This window comes from Cadophora gregata, assembly GCF_030347475.1.
Source record: "Cadophora gregata isolate MNR1 chromosome Unknown scaffold_8, whole genome shotgun sequence".
Classification (NCBI taxonomy): domain Eukaryota; kingdom Fungi; phylum Ascomycota; class Leotiomycetes; order Helotiales; family Ploettnerulaceae; genus Cadophora; species Cadophora gregata.
This window is the reverse complement of record NW_026695931.1, coordinates 389635-415080: the sequence shown is the minus strand read 5'-3', so window position 1 is coordinate 415080 and position 25446 is coordinate 389635. Positions and strand designations below refer to the sequence as shown.

The window sequence follows — 25446 nt, the reverse complement described above, 5'->3', positions numbered from 1 at the left end:
ATGCCTGGGCACTGCCTGTCTTCGTCTCCCCAGGAACGGCCGACACGGAACTATACACCCGCTGTCACATTTTACATTTTCATTTTATTTGCAGCCAGGAACGCTCCTCTCACCGAGCGCAGCAGCAGCTGACCAGAACCCGAAGAAGCCCGGAATGTTCGGGCTTCCTCAGTTCTCCCCTCTCGTCCTTTCGACTGGACGCGGACGCTGACGCTGACGCCGCTGTATGGCGGGTACTGACTTGAGATGCAGTAGAGTAATAATTCCAAACTCAGCAGCCGCATGGCTCATCCGGATGCAAAGCAACCTAACTTCGTAACTCCGGACCCCTTTCGTCAGGATTCTAGCCATTCGCACCCATTCCCCTGGTAAATCGACTCAGATCAGACAGACGGATTATCCAACCCAAAAGACTTGCAGCTGCTCTCCTCCCCTTAACTACCACCAAACAACAGATGTTATATTCCAACAATCATTCCGTACCATATCAGAAACCTTGTAAAATACAATACTACCCTTGAAAATCCCCAAGTCCCAGCCGCATTAGATCTCAGATATGCCATGATCCTAAAGTCTCGACCCACGCCACCACCTGTTACGCCACATGATATGATTTGATTTCTGACACACCATCCCGTCTCTCAGAACAAACCCCGGAGGAATGGAACACGCCAGCTTATTTTTATGTACCACTAATGAAACACAGAATGGTCTTTCGGCTGAATGGAAAGTCCATCGACCATCCCTAGGTAGTGATTAGAGGCCGAGAATCAAAACGTGCAGCTAGCTGGTCTGGAACGAAATCCGAACTTGGGCGCCGGGAAGGGAAGGGAAATATAAGTGAGAATAGGGGGATAATTTACAGCATGTTTAAAATGGATCTGAGCATAATGAAGTGATAGAATAGCAGCAAGGAGCTTATGGATGGAGAAGAGATGGAAGGGAACGGTGGAGGATGAGATGAGTCACGTGTCCTACATTTCCATTCTCAGCTTCGAGTTCATCAATCGTGAGGGGGGCTAATTTATTACTTGTAAGTACCTTTTCCTGTGTAAACTCAAATCGAACAATTATTCACACTTTTAGTTTCCTTCATTGAACACTCATCACCTTCCCTTACCTTAATTCTCCCCATACCTTACTGTACCTATCCATCAAAACGCATCCTCCGTCCTGACTCCTCAAAACAACCAGACAACCTCCCACACCACAAATCTCGGATCTCAAATCTCAAATCTAAAATAACACACTAATACACTTCACTACTAAGCTGTAGAGGTACATACATATGTGCCACAACTACGCATACCATTCCTTTCCTTCTCTTTCCTACCTATTCATCCACAAGCCTCAAAGCTTACTCGTCCCTCATCCGGCTAAATCCCTCCTCCCCTCCCTCCCTGCCTTACCTTACCTTACCTGGCTGCCGCCTGGATATGCATGCATGCAACCCATTTATCCACCGCTCTGCCAAGCGATCTCAATAACTCGATGGAAGCAGAAATAAAAACGCCCAAAGGCTTGTATCTCCGCCTTTTTCATTTGGGGAAAGCTTGCTTTGCGTGGGAGCAGAAGAGGGGGGTATTTATCCGGAGGAGTGCTGTGTGCAGGGAGCGGGTGGGATGGGATGGGAAGGATGGTAGGGGAATGGCTGAAACGAGAGATGAGAGGTAGGTGGTGACGCTTGGTTTTGTTTTTCCTCGAGGAGATACCTTTGTAGGGAGATTGCAAAGTGAATAGGAGGAGGAGGGACGCCGCTGGCTTGCAGAGAGAAGGAACGGAAGTAAGAGGCGCGGGAAGAGACGAGGATGGAGATGGAAACAGAACCGGATGAGGGTGGTGCTGGGAAGGATGTTCTTCCTTCTGCGAGCGGAAGGGAAATGGTGAGTTGCGATCATTTGAGGAGTTCCTGTTCAGAATAGGAGGACAAGGAACGTGTCGTCCGCGGAGACGTAATAATGCCGGATAAATGGAGGACCCTGAAACATTTAATTCATCCTAGAACGAAAATCGAATTCCAAAATGAGGCTCCAGATTGAAAACATGGAAAGATAGAAACGTAAGTTGAGAATAAGACCAGGCCAGGTCTGGAACCCACCTAGGGCTGTGGAAAAGTAAATACCGCGAGATGCGCATTTTATGTCACGCCTGGCTAAACATAAGATCTGCTTCCCGATTGCCCTCCACCCCTCTCCTTGTCATCATCTCCACACCCCTGATTTTCATGACAGCCTCAACACTCTGACCAGCCATTTTCATCTCTATTCCAAATAAATCAACGGTCTCTAAATTACCACATCAGAGTCCCTAGACTTTATGACTTACATGGAGGCTGAACCAGGAAAGTGCAACTTCTGGAAGACGATTCCATGCTGTGCTTGTAGCGTGGATGAATTGAGGATTGTTCTCTGCTCCTTCCCAGGTCTATGGGATTCCAATGTTATGATCATCTAGGTAGCACAGTTGGAATTCAAAATCAGCAGAGATTGATTGACAGCGGGAGAGTTTTCCTAATTCTTCTCCTCTTGGTACTCTTATTCACACATATTCACTCTTATCCCGAGCACGATGAACCCCTTGCCCGCTCTTTTCTGTTATATTTAACTGGACATTTATTGCTTTGAAGAAGGGTCTATGGTCAAGTATATAAATCTACTGATCCCGGTTATTTTGCGGCATACTAAAAGAAAATGATTCGATCCACAGAATCCATCGGGCAATGCCAGCCTCGCACTACTTGCTCTAGGGCAGTCATCTCAAACATTTATACAGATCCGTACAGAAACTGCCTCTCAGAAATTCGACGTTCTTTCCATGCTGCAGATTGCCTATAATTTCACCTTCTGCTGCCATTTCTCTTATGTTCGTCGACTTTCATTTCGTTGCCAAGTCTCGGATTCTTGCTAAATATACGCTCTTTCCTTTCCATTGAAGATACGAAACACAGAAACTGAGGGAAATGGTTGTCACTGCACGTCTTTATCCTGTCATAGTACATTTCAGCCGCTTCACGAGATACCGACACGATACCTTTTCAGAGAGGAGAAGGCAAGCTGTCCGTGAAACTATGAGTTCTTGGGCGACATCGTTTTTCTCGTTCTTATCCAAGCGACTCAAGCTCTGAGAGGCTTTATATACACACGTGCTTTATCTGGTGATGAGGACGTACTATCTCACATGGCGCTGTGTTACAGATATTCACTGATTTTTACGATAATGGTGGTGTCCAGCTTTCACTTCTGAGGATATTCACGGGGCTACTCCGAGCAGTAGGTGGATAAATATATACTTCGCAAAATACTTAAAGGCGGCGTTTAGATGTCTTACGTCAAAGACTAATGCAGATAATCAAGTGGTACGAAGACAATGGGGACGCTGAAGGCCGGCAATGTGCAGAGGATCCTTATTTGCGTGTTTACAAGTTTGGAGCGCCTTTCAAACCCGCATTCTCAAGCTCTGGTGAGATGCCAGTCATAAGCCGAAAAATTTTGTACTACTGTCGCTTGCTCTTTCACTGTCATTGCTTTTATTAAATTGTCTGCGCTTCAACACTCCCACTTCACACATTCCCTCCTCAGATTCTTAAATTTTCTCTCTCGTCAACGACTTTGGAGGATGCGTCTATCGCAGTGAGAGACTTCACAAACCCAGAGCTACAGAGCGCGCACACCGTCTGTAGTATCTCTATGGTACTGGTAAGTGCATGCAAATGAGCTGCGTCCTACCAGCAGTATTTATGCCCTTAGTCTTTTCTCGCGAAAATGTTTGGTAAGATGGATTCACCACCTGCACTGTTACCTACAGCTGAGTCACTTTTGTTGCCCCAAAAGATATCCGCCCTGGGAATCCTGGACCTGTATTTCGCCGAAAAATCTATATCGAATGTATAGGCAGGGATTGACACCACCAACGTAAGATTCTTGTTGAAAATTTATCATGAGAACCGCACTTTGTTTTATCTCTACCTATCATTTGGATCTTGATGAATCAAATGGTGTCTTAGAAATCCATTTTAACCGACTTTCAGAAGCCTTTTCTTTTAAGCAGCTCCCACTTTGGCGAAGTGTTGGGGAGGTGGGAGCGGTTGTATTTAAACTATCAAGCGACCAGCGCCTCATCCACGAACCTTTCCTACTCACACAAACATCTCAAACATCATCCCTAACCACGTCTTTCATCTTCTTTTTTCCGGCCCTTCGAAAATCATCTGCGCAATGTGGCACGTCGTGGTAGCTCCGACAGTATTCCATGTCGGCATCGAAAAGCTCCTCTTGAAATTGTGGCCACCTGCTAGGACTGGCCCACTACGAGACGCCTCATCAGCACTGTTCCAGTACGATCATGCCAATCTCTCTGCTTGAATGGACTGTGTTTTGTGATGTTGAAGACTTGCGACTTACTCTTCACACCACTTAGTTTCCGTGGTATTCGCTTCCACCAAGATGTTCCTCCACTCCACCGCACCAAAGTTCCATTTCCCTCGTTCTTGCAATTCGATGGTCATTAGCGTGCTAGTGAATGGTTTCTCTCCGAGTTCCGCTGTTCGCCAGATAACCATGTCAGCTCTAGCCCATACCTGGTATTCCCGATATCTCTCCACAGCCACAGAGCCACACTTGAAAGGGAGTGGAAGGGAATGAGCAACCTACCATCATCCCTAGGATCAAACGTGAATCCACCACCATACGGTACGGCACCGTCTTCTCTCCCCGTGCCAACACGGTTCGGTGTCACGAGGTAGTTGTCGTACCACTTCCCGGTTGGGACGTCAAGGGCGAAAATGTTGGTCAGCGAGTCGCCAGGATGGACTGCTGTGTCGTTAGTCATCTGCCCTTTACCCTTCCTCGGCTCTTGGAATTCTCGTATTCATGGGTTCTGATGGAAAGGCATGTATGAGGCTCAAGGATTATTTCTACTCACCTCTCATCTGCGGCGTAAGTGCCTTCGCAGGACTAAATCCTTGCTCTCATCAGCACATAGCTCATCATACTTCACTCACCTATCCAACCCCCAAACATGGTTCAAACTAATCCAAACGGATAGGGTGACTCGACAAAAACTACATACCTACAGCACGAGAACGGCAGAAGATGCCACTCTCCCACCTTCCCACCCTGATTCGTAACCACGTTCTGAAACACACCATCGTTGTCTGCGGGCTGGAGACCAGGCCAAAAAGCTTGGACATTGTCTTCTAAGCTGGTGTCTGGTGACGGTGAGGGGATTATGAGTGTGCTTTCGAACTAGTGGGATTAGAACTTGATGACTAGAGCTCGCAGAACAGAGGGGCTAGTAGGGAATGGGAGAAGAGAACAGAAAATAAGGTAAAGGAGAGAAGGAGGAGGAGAAAGAGTATGAAAGGGTTCTGGGGTTCAGGATGAGACGAACTCTTAGGATCGAAGCATTGCTTCCTGCTCCTAGCCAGACGCCATAGAAAGCGAGATTCTGGATGGCTGCTATGGTCGTGTGCAGTTGTAAGCTGATGAGAAATACCGTGAGAGGGAGAATGGCCATGGAGAACATGTCGTTCAGGAGCTGAGAGGGAGTCTGAAGGATAAAAAGACCGAGCTTCCTGCTGGATTTGAGATGTTCTGCTTTTCGTGTATCCGTTTCAGATAGCAGTAACGACTGTGATGGAGAAATTGCTTGAATATGAACGAATAAATCAGAAAGGAGATATATTTAGATGGAAATAGGCATACGAGCTACTGATATACGCTAGGGTCACAATAGGAAAGTACAGCTGCATACTTTGAGACCTTTTCTATTGTTGCTTGAGTCGAAAAACATGGTGATCTTCGTATTGTGATGTTAATAATAAGAGGTCGCTTATGGTGGCGATACAGGAGTGTCAATGTCGTACCTAAGCGTGGAAGACTCAGGATCACCGCCCCTCGCTTAGCTTGTTGACTATACCTGCCACCTACCTACCATATCACAAGTCGTGTGAATCCCGTGTGAAACCCACCTAGCCTTGTGAATAAAGTCCCAGAATGACATGGATACTAGTATGCGACAAATAGCACATTTGTAAATGCGCTCCAGCCAGACCCTTCCAGTCTCCACTCCACACTTCATCATAAAACCTCGACAAAGCTCTTCAAATTCTCGACACTTCAGCTCTCGCAGCACACTTCGATATTCAAATCAAAGCTTCACACCTGCCTCCCCACCATGGCCTCAGAACCCACTCCACAGCAACAAAATCCCAGTCCCACCACCCTCGACTTCTACCTCCACCAAGCCCTCACCACCTTCTCCCCAGTCCACACCTCCGACCCCTGCACACTCTTCAGCCTGCCCTCCTCACCCTCACCTTCTGCAATCCCACTCAACCCCACTGGGCCTAACACCCTCCTCCTCTACCCCGGATCCTTCAACCCACCACACGCGGGCCACCTCACTACAATCCTCTACTTCTACGAACATAGGCGTGATTTCGGGATTAGGTGTTTGTTTGTGTTTGCGGATCCGGAGATGGTGGTTGGTAAGCGGAGGGAGAAGAAGTATAATGTTTTTTTGATGGGGCAGGAGGTTAGGTAGTGAGTATCTTTCTCTCGGTTTCTTCTGACATGCACGTACATACTCTCCCTCCCCTCAAATCTTCACCATCACAACCCCATCCAATCAAATTAAGATCCAAAACAACTAACCCCCCTCTTCCCCCTCACAGCAAACTCTTCGCCCACCACCCCTCTCTCACCCCCCTCCTCGCAACCGGCTTCCTCAAGCTCCTCACCGGCTCAATGACAAGCCACATCGCCTTCCTGCGACACTTAACCGACCTAATCAAATCCTCCTCCTCCCTCTCCTCTCCCTCAATCCCAGCCACACTAACCGGTTTCCTCGGCGGCGATAAACTCTCCATTCACAGCTCGCCGCACCAGAAACCAGGAGAGTTGATAGAGTGGGGTCCTGTCGATGAGTTCCTTATTATGAATGCAAGGCGGCCTGTTGATTTTTATAACCCCTGGGAAGCTGGCCTTGAGAAAGAGGAGAAAGCTCAGGATCCAAACCCCATCTCAGTCGAAGAGCTCAACATCGACATCGCCATCAACAACCATTCCCCTTCCTCTGAAAACCCCCCATCCAACCTCCCCAACTGCACACCCTGGCAGCGCGGCCCTCTCGATTCGGAAAGCATCAACAAGGAGCGTCGTATCGGACAGCTATGGAGTTGCAAAGCGTTGACGGTTCCTGGGGAGCCGGTTATATGGTTTAGAGGTAGTGAGAGGAGTGCGAGTAATGGGATTAGTTCGACGGGCATTAGGAGGATTATGTGTGAGGTTTGGGATAGGGATGTTTTGCTGGAAGAATTGAGCGGGTTGGTGGTTTGTCCGGAGATACTGGTGGAGTGGGTGGTGGGGGAGAGGGGGAGGTTGGGGATGGGGATAGGTGGGGGAGAGGTGGTTGAGAAGGGCGAGGAGGGTGAGGGGGGTGGCCAGATCGAGGGGGAGAAAGCTGTTTTGTAGGGTTGTGGTGGTGCTGTTTAGATTTTGATGGGTGGGTTGGGTAGGTGGAAGCGGCGTACTGGGTACGAAATCTGGTGGTTTGGAGGGATAGACGGAGGATAGAGCGAGATCGGCTCGTAGGTAGCATCCTCCGGAAGCTGCATGGACTCGCTGTCCTTCATCCAGGCTTTGTTGATTCTCGATCTGGTCTCCTATCAGTAATTTGTCTTTCAAAAAGCATCCTGAATTAAACATGACTTCCGGCTGCTCAAGAATGGCCAATCAAGCGCAGGTAGCCATCATATCTACTAGACGAGTGCTGTCAGTGTGAGAATAAACATGGGAATAAAAAGAAGAAAAATATCAAAAGACAAATGCAAATGCCTACTGTACATTCTATGAACGACCATAAAAACCCAAATGCACTTAATTGAGCCGAAAGAGAGCATCTGGTAACCCTCGATGGCAGACCTAAATTCTAAGATCCAGCAGCCCATGCAGCCATCCATCTAGTCTAAAATTTCACAACGCAGACTCCTGACCCGTATCCTTCCTCTTCGCTTTCAGATGCTCAAAAACACTCATCATAATAATCGCACTAGGCACACTCCTCAACAGCGTCGGCAAGAACCCGGCAAAGAACCCCTTCGGTCCACTCTCCCTCATCACATTCCTAACCACCTGCCTCAACCCCTCTCGATCCGAGTTCCTCGTACCAGTCACCACACCAGCCGCTGCAACAGTATCGCTCGTCGCAACCTGATACCTCGTCTTCACCAGCTCAAGAGGATGAATAAACGCCGCAGACGTCGCGGCAGCTAAACCAGCTCCACACGCAATCTGAGTCTGTACACTCCTATCCGGCATCCCCCGCCGAACATTCCCATACGTCGTCCACCAGAGGATGTTAAACGGGATATAACTCGCAATCCCCATAACATAGCCTCTATAGAAGCCTCGAAAGCCCTCTTTAGCAGCAATATTGCGGAGCTGATACAGCAATTTGCCTTCACGCCCTGAACGCGAGATCTGGAGTCGCGCTTTTAGCACTTCCATGGGGGTGAAGAGCACGCTGCCGGCGAGCTCGGCGATACATCCTGAGAGGGCATCGTTGAGTGAACTGTCGCCTAGGTGTGGCAGGAGAGCGATCTGAGTCGCTTCTCGGGTGGTGAGGTAGACTGCTGTGGCGGGGGTGACGGTCAGGATGGTGACGCCGATGCCGCGGTAGTATGCTCTCAGTGGGACGGAGAGGACTATTCAGACGGTTAGTATATAGTCCTCTTATATAAAGCAATGGAACATAAATAGGGAGATCGGGATCTGAGAAGGAGTGATCTAGCATCACATGGCAGTGAGGTGGGTACATACGAGGTCGCCGCGTTGAGGTTTGATATTGCACCGCTATCGTATCGAGCGGGTAGCAAGTGATCTTCGAGATGATGGACCCTGTAGCACTGGCCCCTACATTTGCGATGAGACTTGCGACGTCCATTCCCCAAACCGTTCGACACAGGGGAAGATGGATGTTGATGACCGCTGCAGGACAAACGGTGGCTTTCCACGTGAGCGAAAAATTCGAGGTGCGCTTGTCACGTGTGGACCGTTCGGCCCGGGATCGGCCGAAGTACGAGTCGTGGGGAAGCTTCAGGCTTCGGTCGCTAAATTTTAGGTTGTTTGCACCTGTACGGTGGGCTTTCTGTACTGGAAAGTTAGCAACGAAGCTTAGAGAGGCTCTGTACTCGCTGACTGATATGGCAATAACCAGAAGGACAACTCGACCTTTCACACAAACCTATACACTCCAATTCCTTCCATGTAGTGATTCAAACGAGGAGAATCAGATCTAACTGACCATTCCAAACCCAAATTTCTTCTACCCACCAAAACCCCCAGAAATTGACTTTGTCTCAAGCTCTTAGCAAACCTTCTCCGGCCCCAGAAGCAAAATACGGCTTGTTAAGTTAGACATCGGGCTGCAGAACTTTATCAGTATGCACGACCATGTTGCATCTCAATTCCAGTTTCAAAGTCTTTCCATTGTTTCGTATTATGTCTGGTCTTCGGGAAGCACAGTTTGCAGTAATTAATCAATCACATTTTTCATGTTGTCTGGCGACCAGCCGAGTTTGTTGACGTTTGAAAGCTACTTGACAGTAAATTACCTCTCGCTAGGTACGCAATTCAGGTCGAACTAACAGTGACAGTGATCGAATAAATGGCAATGAATACCACATTTGTATGGCTATGATGATAGGATCTTCAACTCGTTTTACCCTTCAAGCTCAGCATATTTCCAAAACACTCATTTTCTCAATGGGGTTGATATCACAGTTTACACCCGAAACACTCAGCCCTGGTCTTCATCCTTCGCATGCTATCTTTCATGTAGTCACGGGGATGTCTGAGAAGATCCATTGTAGAGCGTGATGATTTTACAGGATTCCTCTATTTTGGTAGTCCTTGGGGAAGGACCACTTTCACTGCTGAGAGTCCTCCCCGAAGTCCGTTACGAAGATAAGTGAATGTAGCCTACGTACACGGGAAGAACACCTTATCACACAAATCCACAGGGTACGGAATACAGTTCTATGATAATATTCACTTATATGGTAAGGTAAGAAAGAGTGCAATGATTCACGATGTGGATTACAGTCTAGATCGAGCCAGGCTGCTGAACAACGATGAGGTGGAAGATCTTCACAATACTACGTGAGGTGTTAGATGAATGTTTCAAATCCTTGCTTTATTCCCTAATTTGCGAGATATGCTACATAGCAACCATTTAAATCACCTATAAATCCCCATCTATACCGCCCATCCATCACCCCTCTCTCTATCCACCTCCACGCCCCCTCACACCTCCCCCAATCCACCATCACCATCCCTCACTCAGCCCTCCCCTCAAATCGGCTCATCCCTAGGCTCAATCATAACCTCATTAACAGCAACATGCTCAGGCTGCCTCAACGCATAAACAATCGCGCCCGCCACATCCTCCGCATCCAAAACCTTCGCCCCAGACGGCTCCCCATACTTCTTCAACGCCTCTTTATCCGTCGACAAGCCCAACAAATCCGTCGCCACGTTCCCAGGCTGCACACTCGTGACTCTCAACCCTGTCCCAGCAGTCTCCACACGCAGAGCCTGCAAGGTAGCTTCCACGAAGAACTTACTGGCCGAGTAGACGCCTAAGCCTGGGAAGACTTTACGGCCTGCGTCTGAGGAGATCGCAACGATGTGGCCTTTGCCACGGGAGAGCATGCCGGGAATGGTGGAGGAGAGGCAGTGGAGGAGGCCTTTGCAGTTGACGTCTACGGTCTTCTCCCAGTCGTCGGTGTGGCAGTTGGCCATCATGGTGAAATACATGACGCCCGCGCATGAAACCAAGATATCAACTGGACCGAGCTCTTCCTCTGTAGTGCGGATCAAGGACTCGACTTGTGATTTCTGTGTTACGTCTGTTGCGTGTACGAGGACTTTGCCACCGTAGACAGAGAGTTTCTTCTTAAGTGATGAAAGGGCGTCTGTCCGTCGCGCGGCCAGAACGACGTGTGCGCCTTCTTGTGCGAGAGCAGTAGCAGTTGCGGCGCCGATACCTGATGATGCACCTGTTATGACAGCAACGAGACCACTTAATGGGCTCTTCTTCACGAGCTTGGCGCCGAATCCGTTGGCTTGGTTGAGGCGGATTGGTGGGCGTGGAAGCCAGCCTCTGCAATACCAGTGACGAGCGTATATTTCGACCAATTTGACATCAATGCTTGGACGTGGAAGATTTGCGAGCGCGGGTTTGGTAGCTTCGTCGTTTAGTATTGTGATATCACGTAGGAACTCGACGCTGGGCATTCCACCACGGAGAATGTCGGCTGTGAAGGCACCAGCTCCTCGCTTTAAGGAGCCACGCTTCTCGGTCCAGAGCGAGACCCAGTCTTTCCATTCGAGAGGCTTGGTGGGGAAGCCGAGCTTGTCGAGATCGTCAAAGAGAGATTGGGTGTCGACAGGGTTGGCATCGCCGAGATGGAAGACAGAGTTCTTTGATGTAGTATCGTTGGCGAGCGTGACGATTGACTTGCTGACGAAATCGACCGGTGTCATTTCAGCACGCCAGCCTGAAATATTTGGGAAGTAACCGATGTGAAGGGACTCGACGAGCAGCGCAGTGAAGAGATCATAAGTGTTGGTTGACCCAGAAGTACTGTGACCGCTGATAGTTCCAGCGCGCAAGATTCGTACGGGCATACCACGAACACCAGCTTCGTAGACCAATTGTTCAGCGACCCACTTGGTTTGGCCGTAGCCGTCAACCAACTTGTCAGGGACATCCTCAACATCGATCATAGCACTTTCAGGCCATGGTGTTGTAGATGGTGGCAGTACTCCGTTAGTAGACACATATTGAAGTGTCGCACCGCTCTCCCCCGCCAGACGCAAGATCTCTCTCGTCCCACCAACATTAGCATCTCGTAGCGCAGCATAAGGATAGACCAAGTTGACCGTAGCTCCAGCATGGACGATAACCTTCACACTTGACACAAGCTCCTTGTAAGAATCTGGAGCAAGACCAAGTTTCTTGTGTGACAGATTACCAGGAAGGACTTCAATCCGGTCGAGGATGGAATCTTGCCAAAGTCCCAGATCCAGTAAGTTCTTACGGATACGAGCAACACCAGCAGGCGCATCCTCATCTTCAGGACTGTTGAAGCGGACCAGACAGACGATTCGTGCGGATGTTGATTCGAGGAGGTCGCAAAGAAGGAAGGCGCCAAGGAAACCTGTAGCACCGGTCAAGAGGACAGTATCATCGGAGTCAAGAGCGCTGAGAGCACGCATTGGTGTCCCAGAAGACTTGATATCTTCATCGAGAGTGGAATCGCCTCGTAGAACAGCAGGTAAATCTGCCTGAACTGCTGCAGTATGTCCATCGCGAATACCTCGCACTACTTCCAAGTGACCTTCTAATGTCGGGTTCACCACGAGTCTTGAGACGGGAACGGAAACGCCGAAGGTTCTTGACATTCGAGTGGCGAGATCGGCAAGGGTGAGCGAGTGCCCTCCGAGGTCGAAAAATGTGTGCTCTTTTGTTACAGAGGTGAAGGGGATGCTGAGGGATGTAGCCCATATCTCAGCAACGGCTTCAATGCTAATGCTGCTATCCCGCTCAGTCTTGGTGTGATTAAACATTGTAGATATCGAGAGGCCTGGTGGAGGTAGACGTTTGAGATCTGCTTTGCCAGAGACTCTGTTTGTTGGAAGTTCGTCGAGTTCGACCCACTATGAAACTTGATGTTAGTGCTGCTGTTTGAAGAAGGTGTTCGCTCGTCGAACTTGCCAAACAAGTATGTAGTGTGATTGAGGCAGGGTCCAGTTCGCAAACCTATTTGACAACAAACTGAGAAGAGGAGAGATGGGTATCTCTTACCAAGGCAGGAATCATATATTGTGCCAAAGATGTTGACAAGGCCCTACGAGCCACAAGACTGTATCCAGCCTCATCGATAATCGGTACTGGACGGTCACCTGCCACCCAACGTTAGCAATTGCTTTTTATGAGTACATATCTTGGCAGTTCTCATTGGAGAGAATGAGTGTGGGGGCAGTATTCCTCCGCTCTATATTCAAATTCGCGGGGGTGTATTCTGAAGGGAAAGAACAAGCGTACCTGGATCCTCTTTGTCACGCACGATATAAGCCACTAGCTGCCTATCTAGTCCCTCTCCATGAGCAATCACAGCGCACTGTTTGACAGCCAGAAGCTCAATGATGGCGTTCTCAACTTTTCCTGGGACGACCGAGTAACCTCGAATTTTCATCATAGCTCCAACACGGCCGGTAATCTCAAGAATCCCAGAAGGTAGCATTCTTGCAAGATCTCCGGTTCTGTACATGCGGGATCCGGGGGCGAATGGATTTGAAATGAATGCTTCCGCAGTAGTCTCAGGTAAATTGAGATATCCTCGAGCAAGCAGAGATCCACCAACGAATAGCTCTCCTGCAACTCCAGTTTCAACTTTCTTCCCCTCCTGGTTGAGGATGTAGGTATGTTCAGGATCCATAGGTGGTCCGACGGGACAAAAGGACGCCTCATTATTGATTATCTCCCTAATATCTCCACAAGCAATCTCATGCGTCTCACTCGCGCTGTAACAATTCAGCAAACGTGTGTTGGGAAGAGCTTTGATAGCGCGACGTGCAAGATCTGTCGTGACAACCTCTCCATTAAACCACAACGTGCGAAGTTTAGAAAGATCGTTCTGAATGTCTGAATGTCGTGATAAACAAGCAGCGAGGAGAGTAGGTGTCATAAGAGTTTCTGTGACTTCACGTTTCGAGAGAAGTTCTACCAATGCTACGGGATCGTAGCTGGCTTCATCGGGAACGCAGACGACTGTGGCACCCCGGAGGAGAGGCCGTAGCATTTCCCAGATGAAGAAGACGTTGCATGCTACACGGTCGCCGGGTGAGAGATCGCTGAGCTGAAATCTGAGATCGTATGAGAGGACTGGTGCCCTATGTGGGTTGGCAATTCCCTTAGGTCTAGAGGTCGAGATCAGTTAGTACCTTGAAACAATCTATGAAAATATCGTTAACACTCACTTTCCAGTTGTCCCGGAAGAATATGAGACGAAGGCGAGGCGCTCGAGATCATCTTCAGCTGGTAAAGGGGACTTCTTGATATGCTCTGAGGGGCGGTAAGAGTTGTTCTTGAGTTCCTCGATGATCATCACCGGGATATCAGCATTGATCTGACTCGCTTGGGCTGCATTTGTGATGACCACGACCGGTTTGGCATCATCAATGACATCTGCCAGAAGACTAGGAGGATACGCGAGCTCTGTTTACACTTAGCACTGTTTCAACTCGGATAACGTGGGGTGTCATGACGCTCGGGGCAATCCTCCCCCAGTGTTGAGTATTGGACCCCCAAACATGACTTCGTAAATCCATCCCACCAAAACAATTGGAATGATCTTTAATGGACTTACCTAATACTAAAAATGCCCCTCCAGCACGAAGCGCCGCCAGACACGCAATTACATAATTCGCACTGCGTCCCAAAAGTACCCCCACGAGTCTATCCCGCCCAACCCCATGATCACGCAGACGATTGGCCAAATCCGTGACCTCGACATCCAGCTCGCTGTACGTCAAGCTCGTGGTTTCATCTTCGAGAGCAACAGCGTCGGGAGTTCTTCTCATCTGTTGACTGATGAGGGCGGACAAATCTTTCGTGATGTCGAGAATGGGTGTTTGTTTTGATTGTCGAGGCCGGAGACTGGGGGTCGATTCCCCGCCATGGAGAAGTGAGGATGAGTCGTGAGGTTCTTGGGAGCTTCCATTTGTGCTGGGGCCATTGGACTGAGAATTGATAGCTGGACGTTTGCCACTATCTTTGCCATTGAGGCCAGCTGAGCCGCTTCCGCTCTCGGAAGGAGGCATCGTGACCAGATGGAAAGTGAGGTGCGAAATTGATATCCACTGTACAAAGTTCAAAAGTGGGCACTGAAGATGAATTCCAGGGCAGACTTACAATTTACTACGATAACTTGTTAAGTTAAAAATCCTCAATTAAATATTTAATATAAGAAGATGTAGTTGTAAGATTTTGAAATCTTGAATCCTGTTTTGGTTTTTTGGTGGCGGTGATGTAGGCAAGTTCCATCTAGCCCCTTGGCCAAGAAAAGAAACTTTCTTTGGCTTAGGTTCGTGTTGTTCGTTCGTTGATTCGAGATCCCGTCTTGTTGGGGGGCCAGACTTGTGGGGAACTGGGGCTGATAAGGTTAGCTTTACACGTGATAGTGCGTGGGAGTCGTCTTCACATGCTTATGAGAAAGCGTCAAAAAGAAATGTCAATATGTTTGCGATCTAATGGTCGTGGTACAGAGCATTGTTGACCTGCAGTCTTGGCACGTCACGTGTGAGAAGTCAAGAAATTCATGTTTGGTCTGATATCTTCTTCTCGGACCATGCCTCAGGATGTGCAAGAGAATCGTCTCTCATGAATAGCTGACTCCTTCCCTCTTTCCCTCTTCCCTTGAAACTCATCATAGACTTTACAACTTGCTCTTAACATCCCTAACGGCAGCAACAGCCTCAACCTCAACCAACCACTCCTTCTTCGCCAAACTCGCCACACCCAACAACGTAGACGGTGCCCTATGAATGCCCTCTTTATCCGTCAAAAACTCTACATATACCCTCCTAAACGCATCGATGTTCGCTTCCAAATCCACAACATAGTATGTGAGCTTCACAATATCCCGAACTGACGCTCCAGCCGTCTCTAAGGCGATTCTGAGATTGGCGAACGCCTGCTTGGCTTGTGCTTCGAAACCGATGATTGTGCTACCGTCGGGTAGTGTACCGACTTGACCGGCTGTGTAGATGAGGCGTGTGGGTGAGGTGATGCTGGCGATGTGAGAGTAGGTTGGTCGAATGTAGGGGCCATTGGGTGGGTTTAGGAGCGTGATGCAGGGTGGTTCAGACATTGCGAACGGGGGGTATGGGTGATCGGGACTGTCGAAAACGGTCAAAACTGTAAGTGTATCTTTTGTTGAAGTGAGGTTTGATTTAACTCACGGTGTTACTCGAATCTGGTGCTGCTGCGCTTTGTAAGGATGTTGAGTCGGAAATCAGCAAGGTGGGGGCTTCATTCCGAAATCCGAACAGCGTTAGGAAGGAGATCCCGAATCTCACAGATCGAGTCTTTCGTGCAAGGGCGATAGGAATTCTTTTCGATTGAGCTCCTTGTTTACTTTCATTTCCTTAGTCCGAGTCAGAGATGAGACAACTGTTTTCTAACATGTGGTGTGTCCACCACAGATTGGATGGTCTCGCTTAGAGACGGAGAACGCGTGGGGTAAATTCAACAACCTGGAGACACTGACCGGCTGTCAAACATTTAGATTTTAGGATACTGCGATAGTTACGGAGTTTGCCTTCGTCCTAAGCACAGTAGCGAAGTGTATTGTTGGTTGTCGAGATAGGACCAGGGTGGTAAGAAAGCGACGACGAATTGGAAGGCGCCTCAAAGACACGCAGGTGTCCACTTGTCCTGTACCGAGGTTTGGCATTCGAAAGATCATTAACTATCGTCATCCTGCCAATTTTATCACTACATCCTCTTAGAAGGCTGATATATGAGCATTTCATCCCTCTTCAAATTTCTCCGTAATATGGCAAACCGAAGGATGTATTTTGTGGAGCTCCAAGCTGTGCTGGCCATCCACCAATTTAATAAAAGTTACACAGCGGTTGGAAAGCTATAAATAGCATGTTCGATCTCGTAGATAATTTCAATTGGATGATGGATTCAAAATAAGACTATACGTCTCAGTCTTAGTTTCTTCTATCTTGCAGGAGAAAGGTTGCGTACTTTCAAGGCACCCGTTTAGGGGTTTCTCAAGGTTTCCGAGGTTCCCGAGCAAACGAACTCAAACTTACTCAAACTTTCTTCTAAGAGTAAAAGATAATCTCAACTGTATATAAAGATCACTGAGCCCCCTTTTGTCAATGTTTCGTGACAATAGCTATCGCCATGCCTCAGCTTCATCATTTCCCAACATGGAAGTATGATCAATGCAGCGGCACGGCGGTCATCGCGACGTCTGGATCGACAATCGACCACATCGACTGCAGCAAGGGACTCTCGATCGAAATCAGGTACAGCCAAAGAAATGATTGAATCTGGCAGACGGAATTTACTGCAGAGCAGAGGCACGAGAAGTCTTGCTTGGGAAAGCTCAGGAGCCGCTGAGCCAGAGTCACATGATCTCAAATCCAGCCCCTGAATTTCTCGCCAAGGAGGCGAGCCGCTTGACCTGCATCTACCTGGTGGATCTATTTTCTTCCGCGGCTACATCAACACGAACGAGACCAGGACCAAGACATCAAGGCAACTCCACCCTGATGAGACTGTAGACGGGTCGATGATCTCAAAGATCATGAACTTCATACAAGCTCCTCATTTCAAATTTCCAACGTCGTCATCTCAACCTGTTCGCCGGCATTCAACTCATTTCCTCTGGAACGTCCAGTCGTGTTGGCCACTGTTGACCACGCCTCCTTGATTTCGTGTACATTTGTACCAGCGGATCCAGGTCCTTGGGAGCGCTTAACATGCGACACCTCCTGCGTCCAAAGCCGCCTCCCATCACCCCTTGCCGATCCCATACCAAATTCCGACAAGGCGCCAGCCTGTCAGTGCGTATGGGATTTGAACAAACAATGGGGCTCTGTTTCAAGGCGCCGCCCTTCCCCTGCAGCCATCCCCTTCCTTTTCATCTCGCATCCCCCACTTTGCTGCACGAGCAATCTATATGACAATAATTGTCACCCGTTTTAAGGCCGTTTGTCTTACCAACAGAAGGGACAACAGAAACTTCTGGCCTGCCAAGCCGGGATCCCTCCCTTTCTCAGCCCCTCGAAACAAGCATAGTCGAAGCAGTAATGAAAGTTCATTTGTTCGGTTCTGCGTTGCGCTCAAGTGGTGCCTCGTGCGGCGGTAGGGGAAAGTTTATATAACCTTTCATCGTCCTCACCATCTCTTCTAACCAGCATCTCAGTCAGTCTTCACTGTTTACATTCATTAAACCAACTCTTACATTCTTTTTTCACGTCGTCCCAAGTACGAACAGTTGTCGATCGATCTCGTAGCTGGTCTGGATATCAGTTTTGCAACTTCACACACTCATTCAAATCAAATCCACCACGGTCTATCACACAAGTTACTCAAAGTCACTTCATTCCTCCCAAAACTTCAAAATGCCTTCCATGATGAACACCGCCCTTTTCGGTCTTTTGGCCACTGCCGCTAAGGTTTCCGCCCACGGCTTCGTTGACGAGATCAAGGTCGATGGTACCTCGTAAGTGGTTCTAGATGGCCCTCTATTGCTCGTATTCTAACCCTGGCCAGATTCACCGGATACCTTGTCAACTCCTACCCATACCAGGCCAGCGCACCTGAGTCTATCGGATGGAGCGAGACCTCAACCGATCTTGGATTTGTCTCTCCATCCCAGTTCGCCTCTGGCGACATCATCTGCCACAACGGAGCCAAGAACGCTGCTCTCTCCGCACCAGTCAAGGCCGGTGGAAACGTTGACTTGCACTGGAACACATGGCCAGAGTCTCACCACGGCCCAGTCATCAACTACCTCGCCAACTGCGGTGGCGACTGCGCAACCGTTGACAAGGCCACCCTCAAGTGGTTCAAGATCTCCGAGTCTGGTCTCCTCGATAACAGCGCTGCCCCAGGTAACTGGGCTTCCGATGCTTTGATGGCCAACAACTTGACCGGATCCGTCACCATCCCATCCACCATCGCCCCAGGCAACTACGTCCTCCGCCACGAGATCATCGCTCTCCACTCCGCCGGCCAAGCCGATGGAGCTCAGAACTACCCATTCTGCGTCAACCTCGAGGTCTCCGGATCCGGAACCGACAACCCAGAGGGTGTTCTCGGTACCTCGCTCTACACCCCAACTGATGCCGGTATCTTGGTCAGCATTTACACTGCTGGTCTCACCTACGAGATCCCCGGCCCAGCTCTCTACGCCGGTGGTTCTGGCTCTGGATCCGCCCCAGCCCCTTCTGCACCAGCTGCCCCTGTTGCCTCTTCCACTGCGGCTCCAGCTGTCACCAGCCCCCCAGCTGCCGGTGCCCCTGCCCCAACCACCCTCGAAACTTCAATCAAGCCAACTGCCACCCCTGAGGCCCCAGTCACAACTCCTGCCCCAGTTGAGGATGACGAGGACACCTGCGAGTAAGCGTCTCGTCAATTATCTCACAACGACGCCACCAAAACCAACTTCATGAGGTCTCTTTGGAAGGAATCTCTCTTCGTGCAAACAAAAACCTTTGTTTTGTGACTTTGCGTTCTTGTAAATATTATTTTAGTCCCGTGGAAACTTTTTCTTGGATCTCTCTTGAGTGGTTTGGAAAAAATAAAGGGCACGTGTATACACAATATCTTCATTCTTGTTGAGCATTTTTGGGGGACGATACCTTGGATAGAAAGGAACTACAATGAAATCATGATCTATGATCTGTATCAACGTTACTATTAGTCTTTTCTCCTGAATATTTGTGACTTGATTTCGCTTTGTGTGTGGAATTAGACGGAAAATCTTGTTGGTAAAGGTATCAAACTTCCATCTGATACGACCTCCCTCCAAAGTTTCCAAGGCATCGACCATCATGCCATTATCAACTCAACATCGGATATGCCCAGTCTTTTCCTCCTTCATATCCACACTTGCGACTGGCTCCCTCCTTACCTCCTCCCTACGAGTCTACCAACTCCCCTCACCCCTCCTTTCTCCTCCCTCACACATCAATCACAAGCTGCCCAAAGCATAAACTTCCACAAACCATTAACCGTACACAAACCTTCCTGTACAGTGGTTTACAAACTCAACCTTAAACACAGTCCAGTCCAGCACAGTTCAACACTTACGCAGGGCTTATACCCTCTAACCGAAACCCTACCCCATCTATCCCCTTCCACATCTCGCTTCTTGCGTGTCCAAGTCTTGGCATCCCTCAATCTTTGTCGTTTCAGTTTCACCATCGGCGCCAACGCGGCACATCACGGCACATCATTTCACATCACAGCAGATCATCACATCACATTGTGGTGGGCAGATCAGCAAATCAAATCACGGTGAAAGGAAGGAAGGAAGGTTGGGTGGGAACGAAACGAAACGGAACGGAAGGAGATGTAATGCAATGCAATGCGATAATACTGTGCTGCTGTGATAGTGATAGTAACAATGCATAAAGGATCACCAGAATTTCTGATCTTCTGATCTCTCCTTACCTGATCTTCAGATTTTCGGATCAACGGAACCCATCAAACTAAACTTTCTACAAGTTTACAGTACAGGCCCAAAACAAAGTTTCGTTTTCATCGTTTTGTTTGCTTTAATCCAAGCGATATTCGGATATCCTGTTCCCCGGACTCTACTCGCACGAGTACATATCAGTGAGGAGAAGGAGGGACCGAGTGGATTGGTGGATTGGTGGATTGGATTGGATTGGCTGAGATGATGGGACGAGTGCGAAACTGCCTAGGTGGAATATTACATTAATGCATGTGGAGTAAGCGAAAGGGGGAATTATGGCGAGAGGGGGACTGATGCACGGTAAGGTAAGGTTGACTTGACTTGACTTTGGATGGATGAGAATTGACTGACTGGGGTGGGTGTTGGATTGGTTGGTAGACGCGGTGGTTGGTACTGGGATGGGGTGAGATGCGAGGAATAGGGGTGTCACGTTTTTGGGTCCTCGCCAAGGAGGTCCTCAACACGTGTTGTACCTCCATCTGACATGTCACGGGTTAGATTAGGTACTTGCGGAGCTGAGCTCGCTCTTCGGACACCTATCAATGGAAAGAACTCGCTTACATTGTCCGGATGACCAGTTAAGAGAAAGGGGGTACAGTTCTTCAATGTTCCAAGACTCTTCTCTCAAGTAGTGGTGGTGGCTTCTCGGTGGATGCTCCAGATGTGAGATCGTGCTGACATGAGATCTCACAAGTTACATTCTGGGCTCTGGGGTATCTCAAAATGATAAAGAAGGGGACGTCGATACCCTTCTGTTAGAGATTTCTCCTTGAATAAGACATTCAATCATTCGATATGGCGAAACCACAGCCCCCAAATCGCAACTTGACTCCCCTAGCAGAAGCAATCCAAGTCTTCCCCGTCCCAGGAAACAACTCCCTCTTCACCGCAACGATAGCCTGGGACTGGTGTGGAGCCTGGTACGTACCCTCTCACGGCCTCTTCACTCTCTTCCCTCTTTTAGCTCTCATCTTTTCAGAAACTAGACCTAACACACCGGCGTGATGTCAGGGCAGCACACGGCGGCTACCTCCTCGCCCTCCTCCACTACACCGCAAAGTCATACAGCCTCCTCACAAACCCCTCCAGCCCACACCCGCATGTTCTAAACTCACACATCCAATTTCTGCACCCGGTTCCTCCATCTTCCTCTATCCGTCTCACAGTTCGCCCTCTGAATATCAGCTCTCGCATCTCAGTCCTTCAAATCGAACTACAAACCTCCTCCTCTTCCTCTTCACCCACATCCGCAGAACCCCCCATCTGGAAAACCCACACCACCAGCATCCTAACTAGCACCAACCTCACCCTCCCTCTCTCAAAAAATCTCAACCTCACCTTTCCCACCCGCCCATCCATCCCGCTGTCCCAAATCCCCAACCGAGAAACTGACTGCGAGGAACTAACCCACCCAGCGTTCTTCTCAAACGTAGCGCCTTGTATCTTGAAGTTTACAGGGTGGGTAGTGAAGGGCTCGTATGGAGTGGATTTGAGGCTGAGTGATAGGTTTGGGAGGTGTACGAAGGATATTTGGTATAGGAGGGGGGATGGGGAGGACTGGGATTTGGAGAGTTTGGGGGTTTTGTGTGATTTTGTGAGTTTTTTACTTTCTTTGTTTACAATTACTTGGAAGAGATTCCTCGGCTTAGGAGTGGAAGAGATGAACTATTTTGAAAGGGATTGAGTTCAAAGTCCTCATTGGAAATATTAAATATAAGTGACTAACTTCCACCAGATCGACGGCGCCCCCGCAAATTGGAGTCCCCATCGCAAAGACCTGCAAGTCGGAGTTCGTTTCCCAACCCTATGCATGACCTCAGAAATCAAGAAAGACCCCAAAGGTCTCAAATGGGTGTTCATGCGTGCGAGGTCATTAAAAATCGAGAACGGGAGGTTTGACTCCCTGGTGTATATTTGTGATGAGCAGGGTGATTTGCTGGCTTTCTCTAAACATGTCTCGCTTATCATAGAGGGGAAATATCTGACGGAGCATTCGGAGGAGGTGGGCAGGGTGTTTAAATTGTGAGGCTGGGGATTTGGGATGGGATGGGATTAAATGGTGGTAAATACATTGTAGAATGATAAGTGAGTTTTAGATGTGCTGTGCTCATTTTATGACCATGGCGAGAAATCCAACGAGAAGACAGCTTTCCACTATGAGATATCTCCATAGCCTGCCCTTCAACTCAGGAGCTGCATCATTTCTGCTGCTGGTTTCGCTTGCAGCAGCTCCCTGCGTATTCTTGATGCCACTATCTGTGATGGCGGAAGATGGTCCAACAATTAAGATCGGTTGTGAGCTTCCAACTGCCACGGCCGTCGACACAACGATATATATTTTCCCAGAGGTTGTTATCGTGCTGCCGGATACCGGGGACTCTGGGTTGAAAGGAACCGTAGTTGGTCGCGTAACAAAAAGTCCAGGACTTTCAGATTCAGCGGTCACAACGGCCAACGGCTCATCGTGTACCTCAGGGGCAGCGAGGATAGGATTAGCTGCACTTGTATGAGGCCTAGACAAACCCTCTGGCGATGGAAGCGCAAGAGTGGTTGGTTCTGAGACGATAACAACGATTGCTCCATTTCTCGTTTCCGTGTTCCCAACAAGACCTGGAAAGAATGGGAGGTCCGCGATAGGGATGGTGGTTGCTTTTGAGATAACAATCTGATTCTTTGTTCGGACTGGAGAGGCCAATGTGGTGGGCTCTGAGACTATCACTACGGGATTTCCATTTATCGTCGAAGTCACTCCACTGATTCCTGGGAAGAACGGAATATCTGCAATGGGGATTGTGGTCGCTGCTGAGATGATGATAGCTGGAGAGTTTGGCGATGCTGGAGATGCTGGAGATCCTGGCCGCCCTCCTATGATGGAGTTGATTATCTGTCTGAGGGATGTAAATGCTGGTAGTGGACCTGGTAGGTGTTTGGAAGCGGGTAGTAGTGATGGACCTACAGGATTTGTGGTCGGAACAGGTGCTCCGATCGAAGTTGGTAGTGGAGTTGGCCTGACTATCAACGGTAACGGCTGTGGAGGGTTCTTTGATGGTTCTGTTTTCACAGGGGAAGGCATTGGTCGTGGTGGAGGAGTAGGGAGCTGAGTCGTGGAAAAGTCACCGTCTACTTCGATTCCAGAAGCATGCACCATGACCTGCACATCTGAGATATGGAGTTGGGTTGTATCTCCTAGTACTGGTGGCGTAACATAGATGACTGTCGTGCTTGTCAGGTCACTGACGACTTCCAGTGTTGATGACATTGCATCCGCGCAGAACGCGCTCTGGAAGATCGATGGGCCACCAGGTAAACAAGACTCCAAGCCAGGATATTGGCTGCTGTAATCAGACTTGTTGACCAGGTATTCAAGAAGTGTTCTGGGAACGTATCCGTAGTTTTCGGTTCCACCGGTTTGATGGCATGTTGTGGTGTCTCCTCTAAAGCCCCTTCTTCCTTTGGATGGTAGGTAGATAAATGGTGTTTCCAAGGATATCACAACCTCTGTTCGGGTCGTAGCGGTGATCATCGTGCCCGAACCATCTGGGCAACAAGTCTCAGAGGAATCGGCATCGACGTAAATGGAGGAGATCTGGTCAGATTGAGAGCCAGTGATGAAAATCTCAGTTCCGAATGAAGATAATACACTCAATGTAAGTGGTTCAGCAACATCGGATCGGTCGAAGTACGCTTCCGCGTTTGAATTTATGTCCGAAAGTGCGAGCGTGCGATATGAAAAAAATTGATCAGCGTTCCATTCATTGTACTCAGAAGTCGTGCCGCATGCGATGTTTCCACCAGCATCTGTCACTGGCGCAGCTGTGATGATCTTCACCGAGCTGTAAACGTAGAATGCATCCGGTGATTGCCTGCGAATATGCTGTCAGATTCATGTTGAAGCAATTCTCAAAAGTCCGGACTTACACCACGATTCCTCCCGTTGTTATTGGTGCAGTGCCTTCCAGTATCTGCTCTGCCTCAGTGGGCCGCAGAACATAATTTGGTTCATTCGCAATCGGGTTCGCTCCAACACGGTATGTCCAGGTGGCGCTCACACCAGTGGGATAGATATTGGTCTCGAAGTTTGTCAAAGTTGTATTTGGGAACTTGGTAATTAGTGTCGTGATCGATGTCAAGTTGACCGTGGTCAACGTGGAGGAATAGCTGGTTATCTGCCACCAGACTTCGCTGACGGTATCTTGCACGAGAAAGCAGCATGCAGTTGGGGTTGGTGAGGAAGAGGCGCTTGTAAAACTAGAGTTTGCAAATGTCCTCATTACCGCCCCAGGTGGCTTGGGTGCTGCCTCAAACTCAGTAATTGTACAGGAAGAGGGAGCTGGACATACCTATCAAGCCCAATACCTGTGGACATCCTATGAATACAAAACCCAGCGTGATAAACAGTACTCTCTCCATCTTGACTGGGCATTAAAGTAGAAACGCACTGTGAATGAGCGTTTACCATCGAACACATTTGAATATCCAAGTCAGACTCGGAGTGGAGTCCTGGAATCCTAGGATGAGGCCCCTAGCGGTTCTTTGGACGAAGCTGAAGGAATAGTGCTTGGTTCCATCTACCCACCTATGGTACGCTGTCACAGCACCGCATGCCCTGCGGTGTGTCCTTGTTTTGCCAAGCCAAATCGACCCCAGCCTGTCGAAATGAGCGTCGCTGAAGAGGCCTCCTTCGATCCAAACTTAGCTCCTTCTCGTGTAATGTTTCTCAGAAGATTCCTCATAAAGTTCTGGAAGCTGCGCCCTCAGATTAATGTTGCAGTCGAAGCGACACCTGTGCAACCAGGTCATAGAAGCGCACCTGGGCTGAAAACAGAGCCCGGGTATGATGCAGGTGGCCGCGGTACTTTTGAAAGACTTGAGTCGCCTCGAAGGAATCTTGTGAGACGAAATGCGCCAAGCTCAATCTCAATCTGGAACCATGTGTAACTGCTCTGGCATGGCCAGCTAGGACTTCGGAACAACAACATGTCCTTCCCAGCCTGGGAACGTCGTCATGACTTGAAACTACGACAGATGGTGGCTGGCATTGATTTCGCTTCGGATCATGAGTGAATGACTATAATTCCCTGTTTTATAGCTGGGCATAGGAAGTTCAGCCGCCCACAGAAGTGCTCATGTGTTAAGTACTTGCTGGTTCTGAT

At 49.0% G+C, this 25446-nt stretch overlaps 8 protein-coding genes across 8 annotated transcripts; 3 read left to right on the top strand and 5 right to left on the bottom strand.

The window, feature by feature from the left end:
* Positions 1-3964: 3964 nt before the first annotated feature.
* On the bottom strand, positions 3965-5523 carry ONS95_013681 (uncharacterized protein; the record flags this gene model as incomplete). Its single annotated transcript, XM_058507322.1, has 6 exons — positions 3965-4304; positions 4401-4539; positions 4650-4811; positions 4921-4952; positions 5068-5243; positions 5389-5523. The coding sequence occupies 6 exons, from the start codon at positions 5521-5523 to the stop codon at positions 4175-4177; spliced, it is 774 nt and encodes a 257-aa protein (XP_058356491.1). The 3' UTR covers positions 3965-4174.
* A 651-nt stretch (positions 5524-6174) lies between these two features.
* On the top strand, positions 6175-7472 carry ONS95_013680 (uncharacterized protein; the record flags this gene model as incomplete). The annotated part of the gene is made up of 2 exons (XM_058507321.1): positions 6175-6542; positions 6674-7472. The coding sequence occupies 2 exons, from the start codon at positions 6175-6177 to the stop codon at positions 7470-7472; spliced, it is 1167 nt and encodes a 388-aa protein (XP_058356490.1).
* ONS95_013679 (uncharacterized protein) lies at positions 6703-8980 on the bottom strand. Its single transcript, XM_058507320.1, has 3 exons — positions 8820-8980; positions 7840-8704; positions 6703-7756 (listed from the first exon to the last, which is right to left on the bottom strand). Exons 1-2 carry the CDS (start codon positions 8941-8943, stop codon positions 7974-7976), a joined length of 855 nt encoding a protein of 284 aa, XP_058356489.1. The 5' UTR covers positions 8944-8980; the 3' UTR covers positions 6703-7756; positions 7840-7973.
* A 1372-nt stretch (positions 8981-10352) lies between these two features.
* ONS95_013678 (uncharacterized protein) lies at positions 10353-14888 on the bottom strand (the record flags this gene model as incomplete). The annotated part of the gene is made up of 5 exons (XM_058507319.1): positions 10353-12722; positions 12871-12968; positions 13111-13985; positions 14046-14283; positions 14435-14888. The coding sequence occupies 5 exons, from the start codon at positions 14886-14888 to the stop codon at positions 10353-10355; spliced, it is 4035 nt and encodes a 1344-aa protein (XP_058356488.1).
* Positions 14889-15296: 408 nt separating this feature from the next.
* On the bottom strand, positions 15297-16051 carry ONS95_013677 (uncharacterized protein). Its single transcript, XM_058507318.1, has one exon. It carries the CDS (start codon positions 15935-15937, stop codon positions 15503-15505), a length of 435 nt encoding a protein of 144 aa, XP_058356487.1. The 5' UTR covers positions 15938-16051; the 3' UTR covers positions 15297-15502.
* A 1964-nt stretch (positions 16052-18015) lies between these two features.
* ONS95_013676 (uncharacterized protein) lies at positions 18016-19508 on the top strand. Its single transcript, XM_058507317.1, has 2 exons — positions 18016-18313; positions 18364-19508. The coding sequence occupies exons 1-2, from the start codon at positions 18213-18215 to the stop codon at positions 19214-19216; spliced, it is 954 nt and encodes a 317-aa protein (XP_058356486.1). The 5' UTR covers positions 18016-18212; the 3' UTR covers positions 19217-19508.
* Positions 19509-21088: 1580 nt separating this feature from the next.
* On the top strand, positions 21089-22319 carry ONS95_013675 (uncharacterized protein; the record flags this gene model as incomplete). Its single annotated transcript, XM_058507316.1, has 3 exons — positions 21089-21213; positions 21305-21887; positions 22029-22319. 3 exons carry the CDS (start codon positions 21089-21091, stop codon positions 22317-22319), a joined length of 999 nt encoding a protein of 332 aa, XP_058356485.1.
* An 81-nt stretch (positions 22320-22400) lies between these two features.
* ONS95_013674 (uncharacterized protein) lies at positions 22401-24703 on the bottom strand (the record flags this gene model as incomplete). The annotated part of the gene is made up of 3 exons (XM_058507315.1): positions 22401-24156; positions 24212-24587; positions 24634-24703. 3 exons carry the CDS (start codon positions 24701-24703, stop codon positions 22401-22403), a joined length of 2202 nt encoding a protein of 733 aa, XP_058356484.1.
* Positions 24704-25446: the final 743 nt, after the last annotated feature.